This window comes from Astatotilapia calliptera, chromosome 18, assembly GCF_964374335.1.
Source record: "Astatotilapia calliptera chromosome 18, fAstCal68.1, whole genome shotgun sequence".
Taxonomy (NCBI): domain Eukaryota; kingdom Metazoa; phylum Chordata; class Actinopteri; order Cichliformes; family Cichlidae; genus Astatotilapia; species Astatotilapia calliptera.
The window spans coordinates 19619109-19635828 of record NC_137439.1 but is presented as its reverse complement, the minus strand read 5'-3'; the positions used below and the strand labels follow the sequence as shown (position 1 = coordinate 19635828).

At 39.3% G+C, this 16720-nt stretch overlaps 1 protein-coding gene and 1 long non-coding RNA gene across 3 annotated transcripts; one reads left to right on the top strand and one right to left on the bottom strand.

The window, feature by feature from the left end:
- Positions 1–1033: 1033 nt before the first annotated feature.
- On the bottom strand, positions 1034–7878 carry LOC113009915 (uncharacterized). 2 transcript variants are annotated; one of them, XR_003270261.2, is made up of 4 exons: positions 7500–7878; positions 5956–6015; positions 5571–5697; positions 1034–1283 (listed from the first exon to the last, which is right to left on the bottom strand). It is a non-coding gene; the product is annotated as an uncharacterized LOC113009915 (long non-coding RNA). The 2 variants fall into 2 exon arrangements; XR_003270262.2 differs by having other exon boundaries at positions 5571–5700; positions 7500–7873.
- A 462-nt stretch (positions 7879–8340) lies between these two features.
- tfa (transferrin-a) lies at positions 8341–16144 on the top strand. The gene is made up of 17 exons (XM_026148571.2): positions 8341–8972; positions 9063–9214; positions 9921–10023; positions 10157–10348; positions 11158–11287; positions 11384–11439; positions 11810–11982; positions 12089–12242; positions 12330–12493; positions 12585–12681; positions 12778–12798; positions 13390–13554; positions 13769–13919; positions 14245–14312; positions 14398–14579; positions 15492–15684; positions 15808–16144. The coding sequence occupies exons 1-17, from the start codon at positions 8933–8935 to the stop codon at positions 15849–15851; spliced, it is 2085 nt and encodes a 694-aa protein (XP_026004356.1). The 5' UTR covers positions 8341–8932; the 3' UTR covers positions 15852–16144.
- Positions 16145–16720: the final 576 nt, after the last annotated feature.

Here is a 16720-nt window from a genome sequence, read left to right as displayed (position 1 = left end):
CCAAAGCCCTACAAAATGACTTCCACTGGAATACTTGAGCATGTTTCTGATAGAAACACTACCTGAGGGTGGCATGAATGCCCAGCAGTTTTTAGTAGGACGTGTGCTCACAGTACAGCACCGAGCAGCTCAATTGGTGATGGCCTGACAACACCAGAGCTTGCAGGTTAGCCACTGGTGCTCTGTTCTCTTCACAGATGAGAGCAGACCACCTTTAAACAACATGAAAGAGTCTGAAGACGTTGTGGTGAATGTTTTCTGCAACATTATCTAGTATGACAGGTTGGGCAGTGGTGGTCTCAAGTGGGATTTCCTTGCATAGAGACCTCCGTGTGTTAGCCAACAGCAGTTGGGTATAGAGATGAAATCCTCAGATTCACTTTACATCTTTTGCTGGTGCAGAGTGATGCCTTGCCTCGTGTGGGCAGTGTGTAGCCATAGTGGTAAAGGCATAGGTATCATGGCCCTAGAACAATATTTATGAGTCCCACAGATTATCTAGTACCTCACTTATGCTCTGATCCAGGATCTGGGAGAAGATGAACCAGGGCATCATCCACTGTCTGACCAGGAGCGTACCCAGATGTCTGAAGTGCATGGAGGCACATTGAGGCTGTAAACATTAGTGAGCCAGATTAGTCTGATCACTCTGATATAAATTTATAGCTTTTTTGTTGTGATTTGATGATTTTGGTTTCCCCTGGCTTTTGTTACATAATTTTGTTCTCAGCAAATTACAGTGTGTATCAGTAAAAACTTTCAGCCTGAATATTTTGTCATCAAGAACCAATGTGTGATTTAAGTGTTCCTGTAACTTTTTTAAATTTTATTTTATTTTTTTGGAGCGGTGTATTTAGATTTATTTTTTTTTTGTGCTGAGGCTGTTAAAGACTTTTCTGTGTGTCTGTTCAGACTGAGCAGGTTTGTGTTTCTTAATATGGACAGATGGTGGTGATAACGTACCTTAAATACCAACAATTCCCCGAACGCAGGTGAAAATTCCACTAAGACCAAAAAGACACTGACACCAATATTTTATAAGCAGTGTTTTAAGTTTTAACTGTTCAGATTAAAAAAAAAAAGTTTTAGGAAGTATCTTGATGCATTCTCAATCATCAAGGTAAGTAAATCTCCAAAAGTTGATTCTGTTCATCTGGACGTAGCGTTTCGTCACTTGGAGTCATGCACGTGTTAACTGGTGCAGGGGTTTCTGTGGTGGAGTATGAGCTGTTTCCTTCCCAGAGATTTTTCTGTGTTTAAGTTTTTCACTCAGGCGTCCAGTCCTGGAAGAAAAGAGGTGATGTTTCTTAAAAATGTTACAGTGATCTATGTCAGTGGTAACAATCATAAGGCCAGGGGACTAGAAGCAGCCCAGCAAAGATCCACTATCTGGTCCACTGGAAGACTTTGGAAAATATGAAGGAGGGCATGAATTTTGGACTTTTAGATGGATTTATTAGATTTAGATTTCATTCATTTTTCTTGCTGATAAAGTCTCCTCCATGGCCATTCATACAACGCCAAAGTAATTAAGAGACAGATAAACAATTAAATGACAGAAAAGTTCCATCAGCTATTAAAAAAATTTGTTGTTTTTTAAAGTGGGTTCACAAAAAGCAATTTTGAAATCAAATCTTTGAATTGACAGAAGCTTTGTTTTGTAATTAGAGCACAGTCTGAGCTACCAGACGTTGTCTAATTTTGCGTATTTATTTCTTGCAGTTTAAGCCCAAACAATATTTCTTTAACATAAAGAAAAACAAAGATATACTGTTGAATTTACATGGCTGCTTTTATTAACCCTCTCGAGGCAGGCGTTGCCGATTTGCAAAAGTTAAAAACTAACAACCTGGTTACCCCACATACATATTTTATGAGGTTTTTTTTTTACTCAGAAGTACCACTGCAGGACTTGGTTGTGCATTAGCAACAAAAAGTTTAATTTGAGCCTGAAAGGGTTAAGACATCACAGCCAAGTGTGTAGGTAAACTTCTTTTTACTAACTGAAATGGGAGTTTCACTGGTCTGGATAAAAAATGGGCTGTATGTGCTGCAAATTGAATGTTGGCTTCAAATTTTGTCCAATCAATCAAAACATCTTTCTTCGCAAATAAGAAATCTCACAGTTAATACAAGACTTGATGCTCCTGCATCACTGGCATCAACTCTTTGTGTGACAGGCATTATTTCCAGTTTGATGGGTTGACATATTGTTTGTCACACCCACCTAGAAGCAGTTGTCTGGTCTTTTTAAACTAATATGTGACCACTGCTGTGACTCATAGATTAGAATGAGATCTTTCCAAAAGAAAAATCCCTGGACAACACCTGAAAATTGTTATTAACAGTGCCTGGTGTGGGGGGCAGTGGTCAGAGGTGAAAGAGTACAGTGTGCAGCTGTGCAAACAGATGAGGAGTCTTGAGTCTGTTTCACTCCCCTCGCTGTGTGGATAATACAGTATGAGACAATCATTCTTTCACCTCCTGCTTTTTGTGTAAAGGACAAGGGTGAATAAACACAGGAGGGCGAAGGGAAATTTTATTGCTGACTAAAACAGAACAGCTAAAACCATTTCCCCCCACGAAAAATCGTTAAGCCCATCAGAAGTTTCGCAAGTCTGAGAGTACTGTGTGTTCCAAAGTCACATCTTCAGAGCAGGAAACTCTTTAAAACATGCATTTTCTTTTTCACTTTGTCAGTCAGTCAGAGAAATTGTGTTTTTCCCCTGCTGAATTTCTGGTACCTCCAAATAAAGGAGCAACAGTTTAAAAGCCCACATCGCGTAGCAATGACCTAAATCAATTTCACACTGAAGCCGAGTTGATTAATCGGTGCTGAAATTTTAATGACGCAGCAGGACAGCAGCCCTCAGGCTTTGTTTGTTCAAAGGGTTTGTCTGTTGCATAAAAGGCTGGTGACCCCAGTTGTCTGATTACCTCTTAGCTCATTCTCAGAACGAATCAATAACAGTTAATAAACAGTGAGCCATTTTTGGGTTGAGTTTAGACATAAAGTTCAGTTTGGACATCACATGAACCAGTACTCAGACTGGGATTTTAATCTTCTGTGTCCCCTGGGGAGCTTTTTCAGAGTTTGAAAACTTTATAGGAGCTCCAGTGAAGATGCTGTTGGTGCTTGATGTGTTGACCTTTGATTTGTTCCTTAGGAGTCCCAATTTTATGACCTCCATGGAGTACCCACTAATATGTATGCATATTTGGAGAGTTTTTAGACTCTTGCAGGTTTTGCACATTTTCTTTTGTACTCTTTATGAAATGGATTTAACTCAATCAACAAAAAGTTACAAGTTACTACAACTTGACTGAAATCCATTAAGTATTGCTCATAACAGGAAGAGATGCAAATTAGCTCATATAAGATCCTTGCATGTAATTGTGTATCCCAGAATGAAAACCTAGCATGGAGGTTCAGTGGCTTTTCTGTAGACCTGCAATAGATTGTGTAAAAACACAGATTCTGGGGAAAGTATACGAATATCTGAAAATGCCCAGGAGCAAAAAGAAGCAAGGTGCCACCATAAATCTTTCAATAACTGGCCACCACTTTCCCAAAACACACCTGAGTAACTCACTTCAGCATGATCCTCCAGTCTTCCTATCATTTCTCTACAGGTTAACCATGACATCATTTGCCCTCAGACTTGAGTGAAATCCAGATCTTTTGCCAAGTATATCATGAATTGATGAGGGAACAAGCCTCAACTTGCCATGAAAGTGCCCGTGAGTCTTAAAATCACTTATGAGCCTCTGAAAACGGGATCTGTTTAGAAAAATCGCTGAAATTCCTAAACATCTTGATTGTTTATTTAAACTCCAGTGTGGTGACATTGCCCAAAAACTCCTGGAGTTTCCTGGAGTTGACTGTATGACAGGAATAATTCAGAATGACGGCTGTTCAGGTATCAGAGAAGCAGCTCTGAATATGTCTCCTTCCACTTTAATGTCAATCTCTACTGAAGGTGCAATTAAAGTCACCATTTCTATCAGTGACGTAATAACAGTATGAATAACTGAGGAGCCCGATGTCTCTGATTCCTGATGGAGGAGATGGATGTTTTTCTACAAACTGACACTTTCTCAAAGTGTACTCATGTGTGGGCCTCAAGATGAATCACTCCTGGCTCATGTGTCACAGTTAACTCCAGTGTTGCCTCTCACTCAAACGCCTGCCTTGAACACGCCTTCACATCTTACAGTAGCACACAGCATTTCACCTGCACCTGAAGGGGTTATTGCATGCACAGTGGAACAAAACCTTAAAAACAAAGATGACCATAAAAAATACAACAAAGCATCTGCTCTTGAAGCTCACCCGTTTATGCAGACTACAGTACTTTGTTATTCCCCTGCTCTGTGTACTCTAGGAGAACAGCCATGGATGATAAGCTTATCTCCTCTGACTCAGCACAGTCAGAATGACTTAGCGAACAATAATCTCTGATACGCAGTCCTTCGCAATAATCCTACACTTCAGAAAGTTCAGTCACAAAGCTACAAAGACAAATAATGGTGTTCAAATTCATGTTCACAGCCACATATAAAAATATAGAACTGTGTGACCATTTTATTTGGTTCTGTTTTCTGATCTTATGACAAGAAACGGTCCTGCCTGCAAAAGCTGGACAGGTATGTTACGGGATTGCCAGGTGTGTTATCAAGCACCTCAAAGTCCTTTAAAAATGGGACTGACAGCAATAATCTTCTTTGATTTTTTTATAGAGTAAATGTTTAATTCTAGTGTGTGCGGCAGGAGTTAACCACCATGATGAATTAATTTCTGTTAGGATTAATAAAGTTTTGTAGAATCAAATGAAAGACAATTCATGGCCCAAGCAGTTCTGAGTGAAGTGTCAGCAAAGATTAACAAAAGCACAACATTCAGATTGAACTGCAGACTCACAAGACAGATACTGTAACGAGGGCTAAAATCATTCAAGATCAATTCCAGACTACATACCTCAGATGCCCACAACATTCATTTGTATTTCTTCTGGTTCATCTGAGTTCTTTAGGTTCATAACACAAAACAGGGCAAGAAAATAAACAACCCTTGCAGCAAATACCCCATCAGATCAGCTGCATGAGCAATATCTGTCCAGTGTATACCTAATAGAAACACACTCCGCACCCTAGCAATAGAAAGAGATGCTTATACACAGAAATGATTAACCTGGACTCCTGTGTCTCCTCCTGGGATTTAGTCCTACAATTAATACAATCATTCCACAAAAACTGAATGGCAGCCTGGCGCTACTTGGACTTCGACCCTCTCTGTATCACTGAGTGATGGATTTTCTTACAAGGAGGCCGTCATTCACAACACCACCTCCTCCTCCACCAGTCAAACACTACAGCCGCCTTCCCCCGGCTGTGTCCTGACCCTGTTTCTGCTGTGTCACAAAGCTGGAGTATGATGGCTCAGCTGGACGTATGGGGCAATCATGATGCCAAGTTTGCATAAAACATAAAAACTCACGTACTGTGGGAAGGAAGTGAAGGAACTGAAGACCTGGAGAGAAGAAGAACTACAAAACCTCACAAATGCTTACCATGCATGCACAAACACAGCCAAAGAAAGACAGTCAACCGGTGCCAGGTTCCTGCCATGCATCTCCCACAGATGTCCAGTGAAGTGCGCTCTGAGCATCATGACCCACATCATCACACTGTTTCGTCCTGCTGATTAGAATGGGAAGTAGTCATGATTTATTAAAATAAAGTTAAATACAAAATTATAATAACGATAAATGTAACTGATAATCTAAAGCACAGAAATATGTTTGTTATCAGCGTATTACAACTATTTGATAAGGTACAACTTTATTTGGCAGGAGATCAGTTTCTACTTCATAGATAAGTTTATAAAGTAAGCTTATCTTGATTTTGAGGACTTTAATCTCTCAAAATAAAGACTTGTGTAATCTGCAGACTCACCTTTGGACACATTTCAGTTTTGCTAGTTTATCTTCCAAGTCACACATTTGTGCTGATTACCTGAAAAAAAAGAAACATTTTACAATCTGTACTTTCCCTGCTTGTATTATTTAGGGGTACTTCCTGCAAGCCCACTCTAAGGTCAGCATAACACCTTAAAAATGTGCACTCAAACTTTCCCTACTCAGAACTGTCCTCTTTGTGGAATGGGTTTATTTTAGATGTAAACATTTCTCAATACTCAGGGGTATCATATTGATTTCTCAGCTGATGGTGAATAATACTGTATCAGAGACCCTGATAAGATGGCTGGACTAATTCCTCATGTTGTAAAGTAAATTTAACCATAGCAATATTAATACTTGCAATCACCTATTCCACAATTATGTGTTATTATATCTAGAGCTGGGAGCAAAATCTGCATAAATATTTCTTTCCCTCTTATTTTGCTTTTTTTTTTTTTTTTTAAAGAAAGAAGCATGGAAGAGATGTGCTTTTTGTTCCGATTATCAATTTTATTCATGGCTGGCCCAATTTCAAAGTTGGATGGGTCCAACCTTTATCTTTAAAATTGATATAAGGGATAATTTAGCTACTTCTGCTACTCATCATCTTCACTGGACCTTATTCTGTTATTAAAAATGATTATTTTAGGTTTCCTATTTGAAGGAAACGGTTTCCAAGGCCTAATCCGTGGATCGACTTCCTTCGAGGCGTGGACGTCTATCAGCAGAGAATGTACCTTCACCTATCAGCAGAGAATGTCCCTTAGTCTGTAACACAGTCAAATATATTCTCAAGTAATATTCAAGCATGCCATTCAGCGTGTTAGTACGAGCTCGGGAGCAGCTTGGGAGAACAAGAAAACAGAGACTGCTTTAGGTTGTCTTCCCAAAGTGACTCAACTTTATTCACAAGTACAACAGTTTATATAGAGGGTAAAATTCATGAGACAGCAGATTTATCAGTTTAAACCAGTACAGACCAAGATAAGGCAGCGTCTTCCTGCCCTTGGGTGAAGAAGCATCCTTTGTGTAGTTTATCAGTTCAGCTACAATTGTGATTATCTCAGCGACATATTTTCAAGGCACAAAACGAAGAGTTCTTTCATTAGTGAAATCTGAAACAAACCATTTGGCCTTCAACAGGCGTCTCCTAAAAGATTAAGAAACTAATGTAGCTGAGGGAGTGATCTCTGTGGTATTTCAACCTTGTACCAGCTTGTGATTCTCACACATCAATTCTTGGGTCAAAGAGAAAAATAACTAAAACAAAGGGGCCTTATTGAATGACAGAGTTTTCCTGTATAATGTCACTATAAAACAATATCCAGTAAATGCTACCATGGTACTAAAATACCTAACAGTATTGTTCCTTTAAGTTTTACCTGCTTCAGCCAAGTAAGACATTTAAAGTTGCAAACGGACACAGCAGCACAGAACAAAAACTGCATGAATAAAAATGAATTTGGATAATAAAACACTGCAGAAGCAAGAAAGAAAAGCAGATGATGCAAAATAAAAAATAGATCAGTTTTCACTTACACAGGCTTTGGCTGTGGACGCAGGATGGTGTGCAGTCCTCTGCAGAGCTGTAAAAATTAGGTTAATTAGTTAACAATAATAATATTTTATTTTGATTACTTCATTGTGAGTGGTAAATTATGTCTCCTAATTCCAGAAATACTAAGTAGTTTCTAGATACAGCAAATATTCTTCTTCTTCTTATCCAATATTAAAGGATGGTGTACTACAGTAATGTTGCTACATTAAGTATTAAATCCATCCAGAATCATGTTTTGGATCTTCCAAAGTTACACCACCGAACATGCATCATTAAACATGAAATGTATTATGAGAGGTATTATGTGATATCTCTACATTTGATGGCTGAGAATAAAGGAAGCGGTCAAATGTGCAAATCAGCATGAACCTTAGTGCTTGCATTGGGTAATATTGACTCTGTAAACACAGCTCCCAAGTGGGTCACACAAACTGCAACTTTTCCAAGTAAAAAAAAAAACAAAAGAAAAGTTTGCAGGTTCTGATTTTAGAGGCTGAATAATTATGAATATTGAATGAAACTTTCATGCCACTTCTGGATACAGAATAAAGACAATTATATTAAATTAAAAAACAAATTGCAAAATAAAGACATTTTCTCAAGAAATACAATATTTTGTGTGCTATATAAAGTCTGGTGGCATTTATACTTCTATTCCACGTATTTACTAAAAAATTAAAATATTTTACAGATGTTTCCACAACAAATATTTCAGGACATCCATTCTTTCCTGCAAAACATCACATGAGTATATTAAATTCTCTACTTTAAGCAGTCCAGAGTTATATTCTGAACCAAAGTTTAGATTTTTCTTTCTTTCTTTCTTTTTTAAGTTAACTTCAGCATGACTATGAAGATATTCCATTGCAGGGCTTTTTACATGTGGAGTATTTTTACATTGTGCCATATATACTTTTATTCAGACACCAAAATCCTTTTCACGTGGCTGGTTAGTCCTGAGACCAGAATGCTTTACTGCAGTAAAAACTCCAGGGGTTTTTGTTATTGTTTTGTTTTTTTACTCTTAAATGTAGTTTAGACTCTGTGCTGCAGAATGTTTTGTCCTCTGACCAAACCTTTAACCCACCTGAAAACAAAGATTTTTGGTCCTGCACGTGTATCCTAAATATGCTCATCTCTAAATATTTCTGATTTCAAATTGTGCAAACAAACTGTTTCAGATGACTAAATGTTATTTCGTATTATGTGGCAATTTCAGATTGTCCATGAAACCTAATCTCTGTCTTTTGCACACTAAAGTACACACGTGCGCCCCCACATGCGCACACATTAGGAAACCTGAGCAAACTCTGGCATTTTTATCTTTTGTCCCGGTCCACTCAGGTTTGCTATAAAAGCCCGAGCAGCCTCCCAGTCTCTCTGCTCTGCTGATCCGGAGACCCCACCGCCCAACATGAAGCCCCTCCTCCTAGTGGCGCTGCTCGGACTGCTCGGTAAAAGCTTTTCAGCCCCGCACTACTATATTTAATCACACACATGACATCACATTTTCAATCCAAACTGACATCCATGTGTTTTAACAGCCAGCGCGTTCGCCCGACCCGGCTCTCAGAAGGTGAAATGGTGCGTCAAGTCGGACCAAGAATTGCGTAAATGTTTAGATCTCGCCGCTGCGGCTCCTGCGTTCTCCTGTGTGAAAAAAGAAAACACCCTCGAGTGCATTATTGCCATTAAGGTGAGCGCTTTTTACATCCAGAGCACCAAATTAACCACAAATACTCAATAATAGACTTTGACCAGGGCAGTTGTTATAAACGCAATGTAACTGAAGTGCTTCACAGTGCTCGGCTTATTCTGAAATGTTACTTAAATAAAAATAAGTGAATGTAATGACTTCATTTTATTGTTTTTTTTTTTTCTTCACTTTCTTCGAGTAGGTTCATACTCGAACTACTACTAAAACATATCTAAAGTAAAGATAAACTAACTGTATCTGCTGTGGAGTGTTCTAGAAAAATAGAGTCGAGTTAAAAAATAAAAAAATAAAATCCGAACCAAATGATTTGACTTTAACTATTTCAATTGTATCTAAATATTCAATTTCATTTGGTTACATAAATACAATTTAAATGTTACATTTAATGGAAGCTTGTCAAATAAAATTTATTTGATTGGCATGGATTCAGTTTATACCAAGCACATTTTCCTTGATGATTATTTAGCTCATTAAATAAACATTTGATTTTATATATTTCAGCTTTACTCACTTTACTCAAAATGATTGCATCATGTTTGCTGAGGATGAATAACTCCCCCCCCCCCCCCCCCCCCCTTTTAAGTATTTAATGTGGGGGAAAAACTACCAATGCCTTCAACTTATCCAGTGAAATTCTATGTAAAAATGACTTGACCTCAGTCATACAGCAAATACTCTCCGGCAGGCTGGTGAAGCAGATGCCATTACTGTGGATGGTGGGGACATTTACACTGCTGGCTTGAACAACTATGACCTCCATCCCATCATTGCTGAGGACTATGGCGCCGGTATGTCTAGTCATCAGCTGTCGTTAGTAGCCTAATGAAATAAGCTCAAGCAAGAACATGTTTAGCGTTTTATTTGAATGTGATTTAGCTGTTTCAATAATATTATATCCATTTTTTTTTTTCATTCATTCAGGTACGGACACCTGCTACTATGCTGTTGCTGTGGCAAAGAAGAACACTGGATTTGGCTTCAGAGATCTCAGGGGGAAGAAATCATGTCACACTGGTTTGGGGAAATCTGCAGGCTGGAACATTCCCATAGGATCTCTGGTGACCATGAATGTTATTGAGTGGGGTGGCATTGAAGACAAACCTCTGGAGGAGGGTAAAGGACTTTTTGTTTCTGGTTAGCTAATAACATTTGACAGTTTTAGTGCATGTATGGTCAAAGGACAATAAGATCAGACCTTTTTATGAGAAACTGCACACCTGAGAAACAATTAAACACACTTATTTGCTTTACTGACAAGAATTTATTGACGGGATCAAAACTACAGGAAAAGTAGAAACAGACAGGGGCTACCTAGCTTCTTTTTTTATTAGTCCTTTATTTAACCAGGGAAAAAAATCTCATTGAGATTAAAAATGTCATTTCCAAGAGAGACCTGGCTTCTGCCCAGGGATTATAAAATCCTGTGCCTGTCAGCACTTCTTATCACTTATAACACTTCCTTTTGTTAAATATAATTTACTGAAGTTCAAAAACTAGTCTGTTTAGACTAGTTAGGCCTGTTAGACAGTTGAACAAATCAATAGCCATCCATCTTCTTCTTAACCAATTCCAGATCACAGGGGCTGGAGCCTGGCTCTCAGGGTGAGAGGCGCGAAAGGTTGCCAGTCTGTTAGGGGCCAGGAAAAGACAGGAAAACCACCCACACTCACATTCGTACATATGGTCAGTTTAGAATTGACAATTAACCTAACATGAAAGAAACTGGTGTATGCAGTATCCCATGCAAGGGGATGCAAACTCTGCACACACAGTATAATATGAAACTTCTAAATGATAAAAATGCATATGGGAACTTTCATATTTGTCTTTAAAGGGAGACAGTGGTGACACTCTGGCTCTATTGTCAGTGTTTTGGTTTTCTTTTCTAAATTATGACCCTGGCCTTGTTTTTTGTTATGCAGCTGTGAGCACCTTCTTCCATGCCAGCTGTGCCCCTGGGGCAGCAAGAGGCAGCAAGCTGTGTGAACTGTGCAAGGGAGACTGCTCCAGGTCCCAGAGGGAGCCTTACTATGACTACAATGGAGCCTTTCAGTCAGTGTCCACTTTTTAATGCTTCTCATTAGTGAACATAAACGTCTACACATTTAGCCAAACCTTTTATCTGTAATAATATGACTTTTGTGACAGGTGTTTGGTGGAGGGAGCTGGAGATGTGGCTTTTGTGAAGCATCTCACTGTGCCAGGTCAGTATCACAACAACCTTTATCCATTCTAACATGTAAAGAAGCACTGAATCATAGCATTGTCAGGTTTTATTTATCAAAAAAAAAAAAAGCTTTACCAAGATTAAAAGTTTCATTTTGAAAAGCGACAGGGACAAGAGGGGACCTGATGAACATGCATGACATACAAATACAACTGTTGCACACTGCACAAGTCAAGGACAAGTTGAGCAGAATTTCAAAGCAAATTTCAGAGCAATCACGTTGACCAAGAATGTCATTTTCTCCATTGATTAAAATCGTCTTAAACGCCCTGAAACTTCTACAAAATATGGGAAAGGATAACTGTGAAAAACACTGATGTAAAACCTGTGTCATATCACACTTCCAGAATCGGATAAGCCATCGTACGAGCTGCTGTGCAAGGACAACACCAGAGCACCTATTGACAACTATAAAGTCTGCTCCCTAGCCAGAGTGCCAGCTCACGCTGTTGTTACTCGCAAGGATCCACAGCTGGCCGACTTGATCTGGCAGAGCCTTGACCAAGTTCAGACTGACCACGTAGGAAGTACACTGAATAACATCTAATTTCAGCGTATTCTGATTCCTTGTGTTTCAGCAGCCTCATTGCTTTCCTAATGAATCATCTCACTTGCTGCCTTTTCAGAGCTTTAACCTCTTCTCATCTGAAGCCTACGCACCCGCCAAGAACCTGATGTTCAAAGATTCAACAGTGAGGCTCTTGAGGGTGCCCCCAAACACAGACTCCTTCCTGTATCTGGGTGCGAACTACATGAGCATCGTCCATTCCCTTAAAAAAGGTAAAGAACACAAGCAAGACAGGCAGAAACGCAATTGTTAGTCAGGTGTCAGTCTGGCTTATGTCTAAGTCTTTCTTCCCTCTCTAGAGCAGGCATCAGACGATGCATCCCCTGCCATCAGATGGTGTGCTGTGGGCCATGCTGAGACCGCAAAGTGTGACACGTGGAGCATCAGCAGTGTGTCTGGGGACACCACCTCCATTGAATGCCAGAGCGCCCCTACAGTTGAAGAGTGCCTGAAGAAGATTATGGTAAACTCTGGAGGAAATATCAAAATCTGTTAATTTATTATTTTTTGTCTCCACTCTGTGACATTCATCTCTGCTTTGAATCGCCCCGCAGCGTAAAGAGGCCGACGCAGTGGCCGTGGATGGAGGTCAGGTGTTTACGGCTGGAAAGTGTGGCCTGGTTCCTGTCATGGTGGAGCAGTATGTGCAAGGTAGATAACAAGAAGAAGAAATAACACACACACAATCCTGTGTCTTATTTCAACTTTTTTATGAGTAATATTTGTTCATTTTGTCTCCTCTCACAGAGTTGTGCAGCCGCTCTGATGGTAGTAAACTTTCATCTTTTTCCTCTTCTTTTTATGATATGGACAAATTTTTTAAAAAGTCTCGAAGTGCATTATTTTAATTGTAACACAACTTCAATGACCTGTTGTGCTGATGACCAGATTTGTATTTTTATCCTTGGACTCTACCACTCTACTACTACAACTATAATTTAACTAGCTTTATATGAACAACCAGTTCAAGGAATCCTTATTTATTAGTTTATCCTCTGAAACTTCTGAAGCTTTGAACAACAGGTGGATGGAGCTTGTCTTCATTATATATTAAGGATATAGTCTCTTTATGGCATTACAAACAACCAAGATTAAAAAAACAATACTAAATAAATCCCCAAATTGAGCATTTACATAAATCTGGAGACCTAGCATTTAGCTCAAAGGTATTGCTTGTACATTGTTTAAAATTTTAGTGGCTCCGGCTTTGTAAGTGTCCACCATTATAATGAAAGATGACCTTTAAAAAGTGGATTAATTTCAAATTAATCAGTGACAAACAGAGTAGATTTATATGAATGTCTCTCTGCAGTTGAATCATCTGAAATGTCTACCTCTACTTCCCGTATCCACTCTCAGTCACATCCTCCTCATACTATGCTGTTGCTGTGGTAAAGAAGGGTTCAGGGGTGACCTGGGACACTCTGAAGGGCAAGAAGTCTTGCCACACAGGAATCGGCAGAACTGCTGGCTGGAACATCCCCATGGGTCAAATCTACAAAACAGAACATGACTGTGACTTCAGTGAGTGACTGCAAGCTTCTCCTTCTTTTACCAACAGAAAGAAATTTAAAGCCACCCACAGAAATCATGCAACTCCCCTTTTTCTAAAAAAGTTTGTTTAGATGACTCACGTGATGAATCTGTATTTAAACAAAAGCCACAATCTTCCATTAACCTTGACAAAAGAGAGGTTTGCTGATTGTGGAACTCTTTCTGCATCTCTTCTTCTCATCAGCCAAGTTCTTCAGTAGTGGCTGTGCCCCCGGAGCAGAGCCCAACTCTCCGTTCTGTTCTCTGTGCGTCGGCAGCGGCAAAGCTGTGGGAGACCAGGCCAAATGCAAGGCCAGCGCTGATGAGAAGTACTACGGTTATGCTGGAGCCTTTAGGTACAGCAAGAAACAGAATGGCATCGCATACAAGTTTGTGTATAAGGAGAAAGTTAGCAAAGAGACGGGAAGCAGAGGAAAACAATCTTGCTCAATCTTGCCAGCTACTGTTATGTTTTTTTTTTCTTATATATTTCTTTTGTAAACAGCCAAGAATGTGTCAAGAGCTGAAGCATGTTTTCCTCCTAAAACCAGAACTTTTTAATCGTTTTTAAAATTTTTGTGAACTTTAGCAGTGATAAGGTGTAATTTTTAATTGGTTAGCCATTTACCCCCAACTTCACTCTTTGTCTCCAAAGTCATGATGTATGGCATATCATTACAGGTGTCTGGTTGAGGGTGGTGGTGATGTTGCCTTCATTAAACACACAATTGTGACAGAAAACAGCAATGGTAAGAGGACTGCACTGATCTGCACTACCTGCTCCGATGACATTACAACAGCTTCTAAACTTTATTCCACCTCTCTTTATCGAAGGTAACGGTCCAGACTGGGCTCGTAATCTGAGATCTTCTGATTACCAGCTCATCTGCCCTGGGAAAGGACCAGTGGAGATCAGTGAATATGCCACTTGTAACTTGGCTCAGGTGCCTGCACACGCTGTGGTGACGCGCCCAGAAAGCCACAGTAAGGTGGTCCGCATCCTTCAGGAACAGCAGGTTTGTGATAAAGTCTAAGATAGCTACTTGAAATGAAATAAGAGCTTAAAATAAAATTGTTGTTGTTTCAAAGCACTGAATTCCCAGTGCAAAAATCTGACATCAAGGTTCAACTTCTCTAGCCGACACAGATGCTGAGTCTGAAATAGAGAAGCATCCTTTCATTACAGAAGCTGCATACAGTTTGTTTGGCATTCTGTTTTGAGCACAACAATGAATTTTTAACCGATTTTTCCAAATAGTTGCCAATTAACTCTGACAACTTTAACATTGTCCCTTTGTAGGGGCTACATCTAAGACTCTACAGGCCTCAGTTAACAAGTTAAAGCTTATGACAGCAGAATTAGAAAAATACTGAGCAAATGTGGCTTGTTTGGAAAGAAAAAGCCGCTTCTCTCTACAGAGAACATAGCAGGACAGCTATATATATTTGCAGAGTTGCATCTGAACAAACCAAGAGACTTCTGGAACAATGTTCTCTGGGCGGACGAGACCAAAGTGGAAACGTCTGGCCTTAATGTACAGGACCACGTTTGTTGAAAATCAAACATATTCGCACAAACACCTAGTAGAAACTGGTGGTGGAGGGGTGTTGATTTGGGCTTCTTTCACAGCAACGTGGCACAAACACTTCAAGTTACTGCTCCCAAAGTTGATTCTACTTGCTACTGAATCATGGAGTGTACTTAGTTTGTCACAACTGCATAGAGTCCTGTGAAAACTTTCTTTTTGATATGACTGTACTTGCACTTGATCTCAAGTGGGGGGGACCTTGGCATTTCAAAAACCAATAGTTACAAAAGTTATGATGACTTCTGTTTTTCTACATTCTGTCGGTTTCAATGAGTAAAGTAACCAGTGTAATAGAAATCTAAACTAAATAACTGCTTCAAACCTAAATTGTGTTCTTAGGCCAGATTTGGAAACACCGGAACCGATCCTTCATTCAGAATGTTCCAGTCAGAAAATGGAAAGAACCTCCTCTTCAAGGACTCCACTAAGTGTCTCCAGGAGGTACCACTGGGAACAACCTATGAGCAGTTTTTGGGAAATCCTTACATGGACGCCATGAAGGCAGTGAGACATTGCAGCGAAACTACTCCAGGTTTGTACTACTGCAGAAATTACTTAGCATTTAAATGGTACTTTTGTACCATCTTGTACCAGATAAAATAACATTCATACTCGACATTCTCCAATTGTTTTTGTTTGCCTCTCTTCCCAACAGATCTGGAAAAATCTTGCACATTCCATACCTGCCAGCAAGGCTAATGGAGATGTACAACACAGTGATTCAGCCATCTTACCCACTTACTTCCTGCACTTACCCAAACATAGTGTTTCTCCTGTCTCCTCTTCTGATCTTACTATAGACTTGTTTTTAGAAGCACAATTGACACCAAATATCATCAGTCCTGCCAATCAACAATATGTGAAACGATCATCTCCACATATAGCTATTTTTATGCTGCTGAAACAGCATGTTACACTGCATTTGTCACTAGATCAACTATGTTTTGTTAACACACGACTGACTTTTCTCAAATAAAGACATTTCAATGCTCTTTCACCGTGAAAGCACAATTTCTGACAACGCTGATGGTGTTTTATCCGATCTTCTCCCATAACGATTGTTACCAAAAGAACAAAAAAGAAAAGACAATATTATCACATTTACTGCAAGTACCAAAAACACTGAGTCACTGGCTCGTTTGCAGGTTTAAAGAGCTGCTGTCTGAAGGTGCATTCAATAATAATGAAACATTAGGTGAAAAAACATGTAGCAGAATGACTGTCAGTACCGGTAATGTACATTATACAATTATAATACAATAAGTATAACTGTAGACTACATTTTATTAAAATGTGATTTCACTAGCTACCTTCAAATTGTTACCAGTCTATATTTAAGCACATGGATGTACAGTTTCTAACCGTGGTAGTCAGCTGAGCTGCATTTCCACAGGCTTCGCAGGCAAATGAATAAATAAACATAATTTGAGTAAAATCTGTTTGAGTGAATCGCACAGACAATGTGGCACCATCTGCTTTTTGGATACTTTGAAGACTTTTGGATAATTTACATTCAAATCAAAATCCTGTGGCATGAACAATGTGAAGCTGTTCCATCATAGAGACTT

Coding starts and splice junctions, on each gene's coding strand:
- tfa (XM_026148571.2), top strand. CDS start 8,933: ATGAAGCCCCTCCTCCTAGTGGCGCTGCTCGGACTGCTCG. Junction 13,555..13,768: donor AGAACATGACTGTGACTTCA/GTGAGTGACTGC, acceptor TCTTCTCATCAG/CCAAGTTCTTCAGTAGTGGC. Junction 13,920..14,244: donor GGTTATGCTGGAGCCTTTAG/GTACAGCAAGAA, acceptor ATATCATTACAG/GTGTCTGGTTGAGGGTGGTG.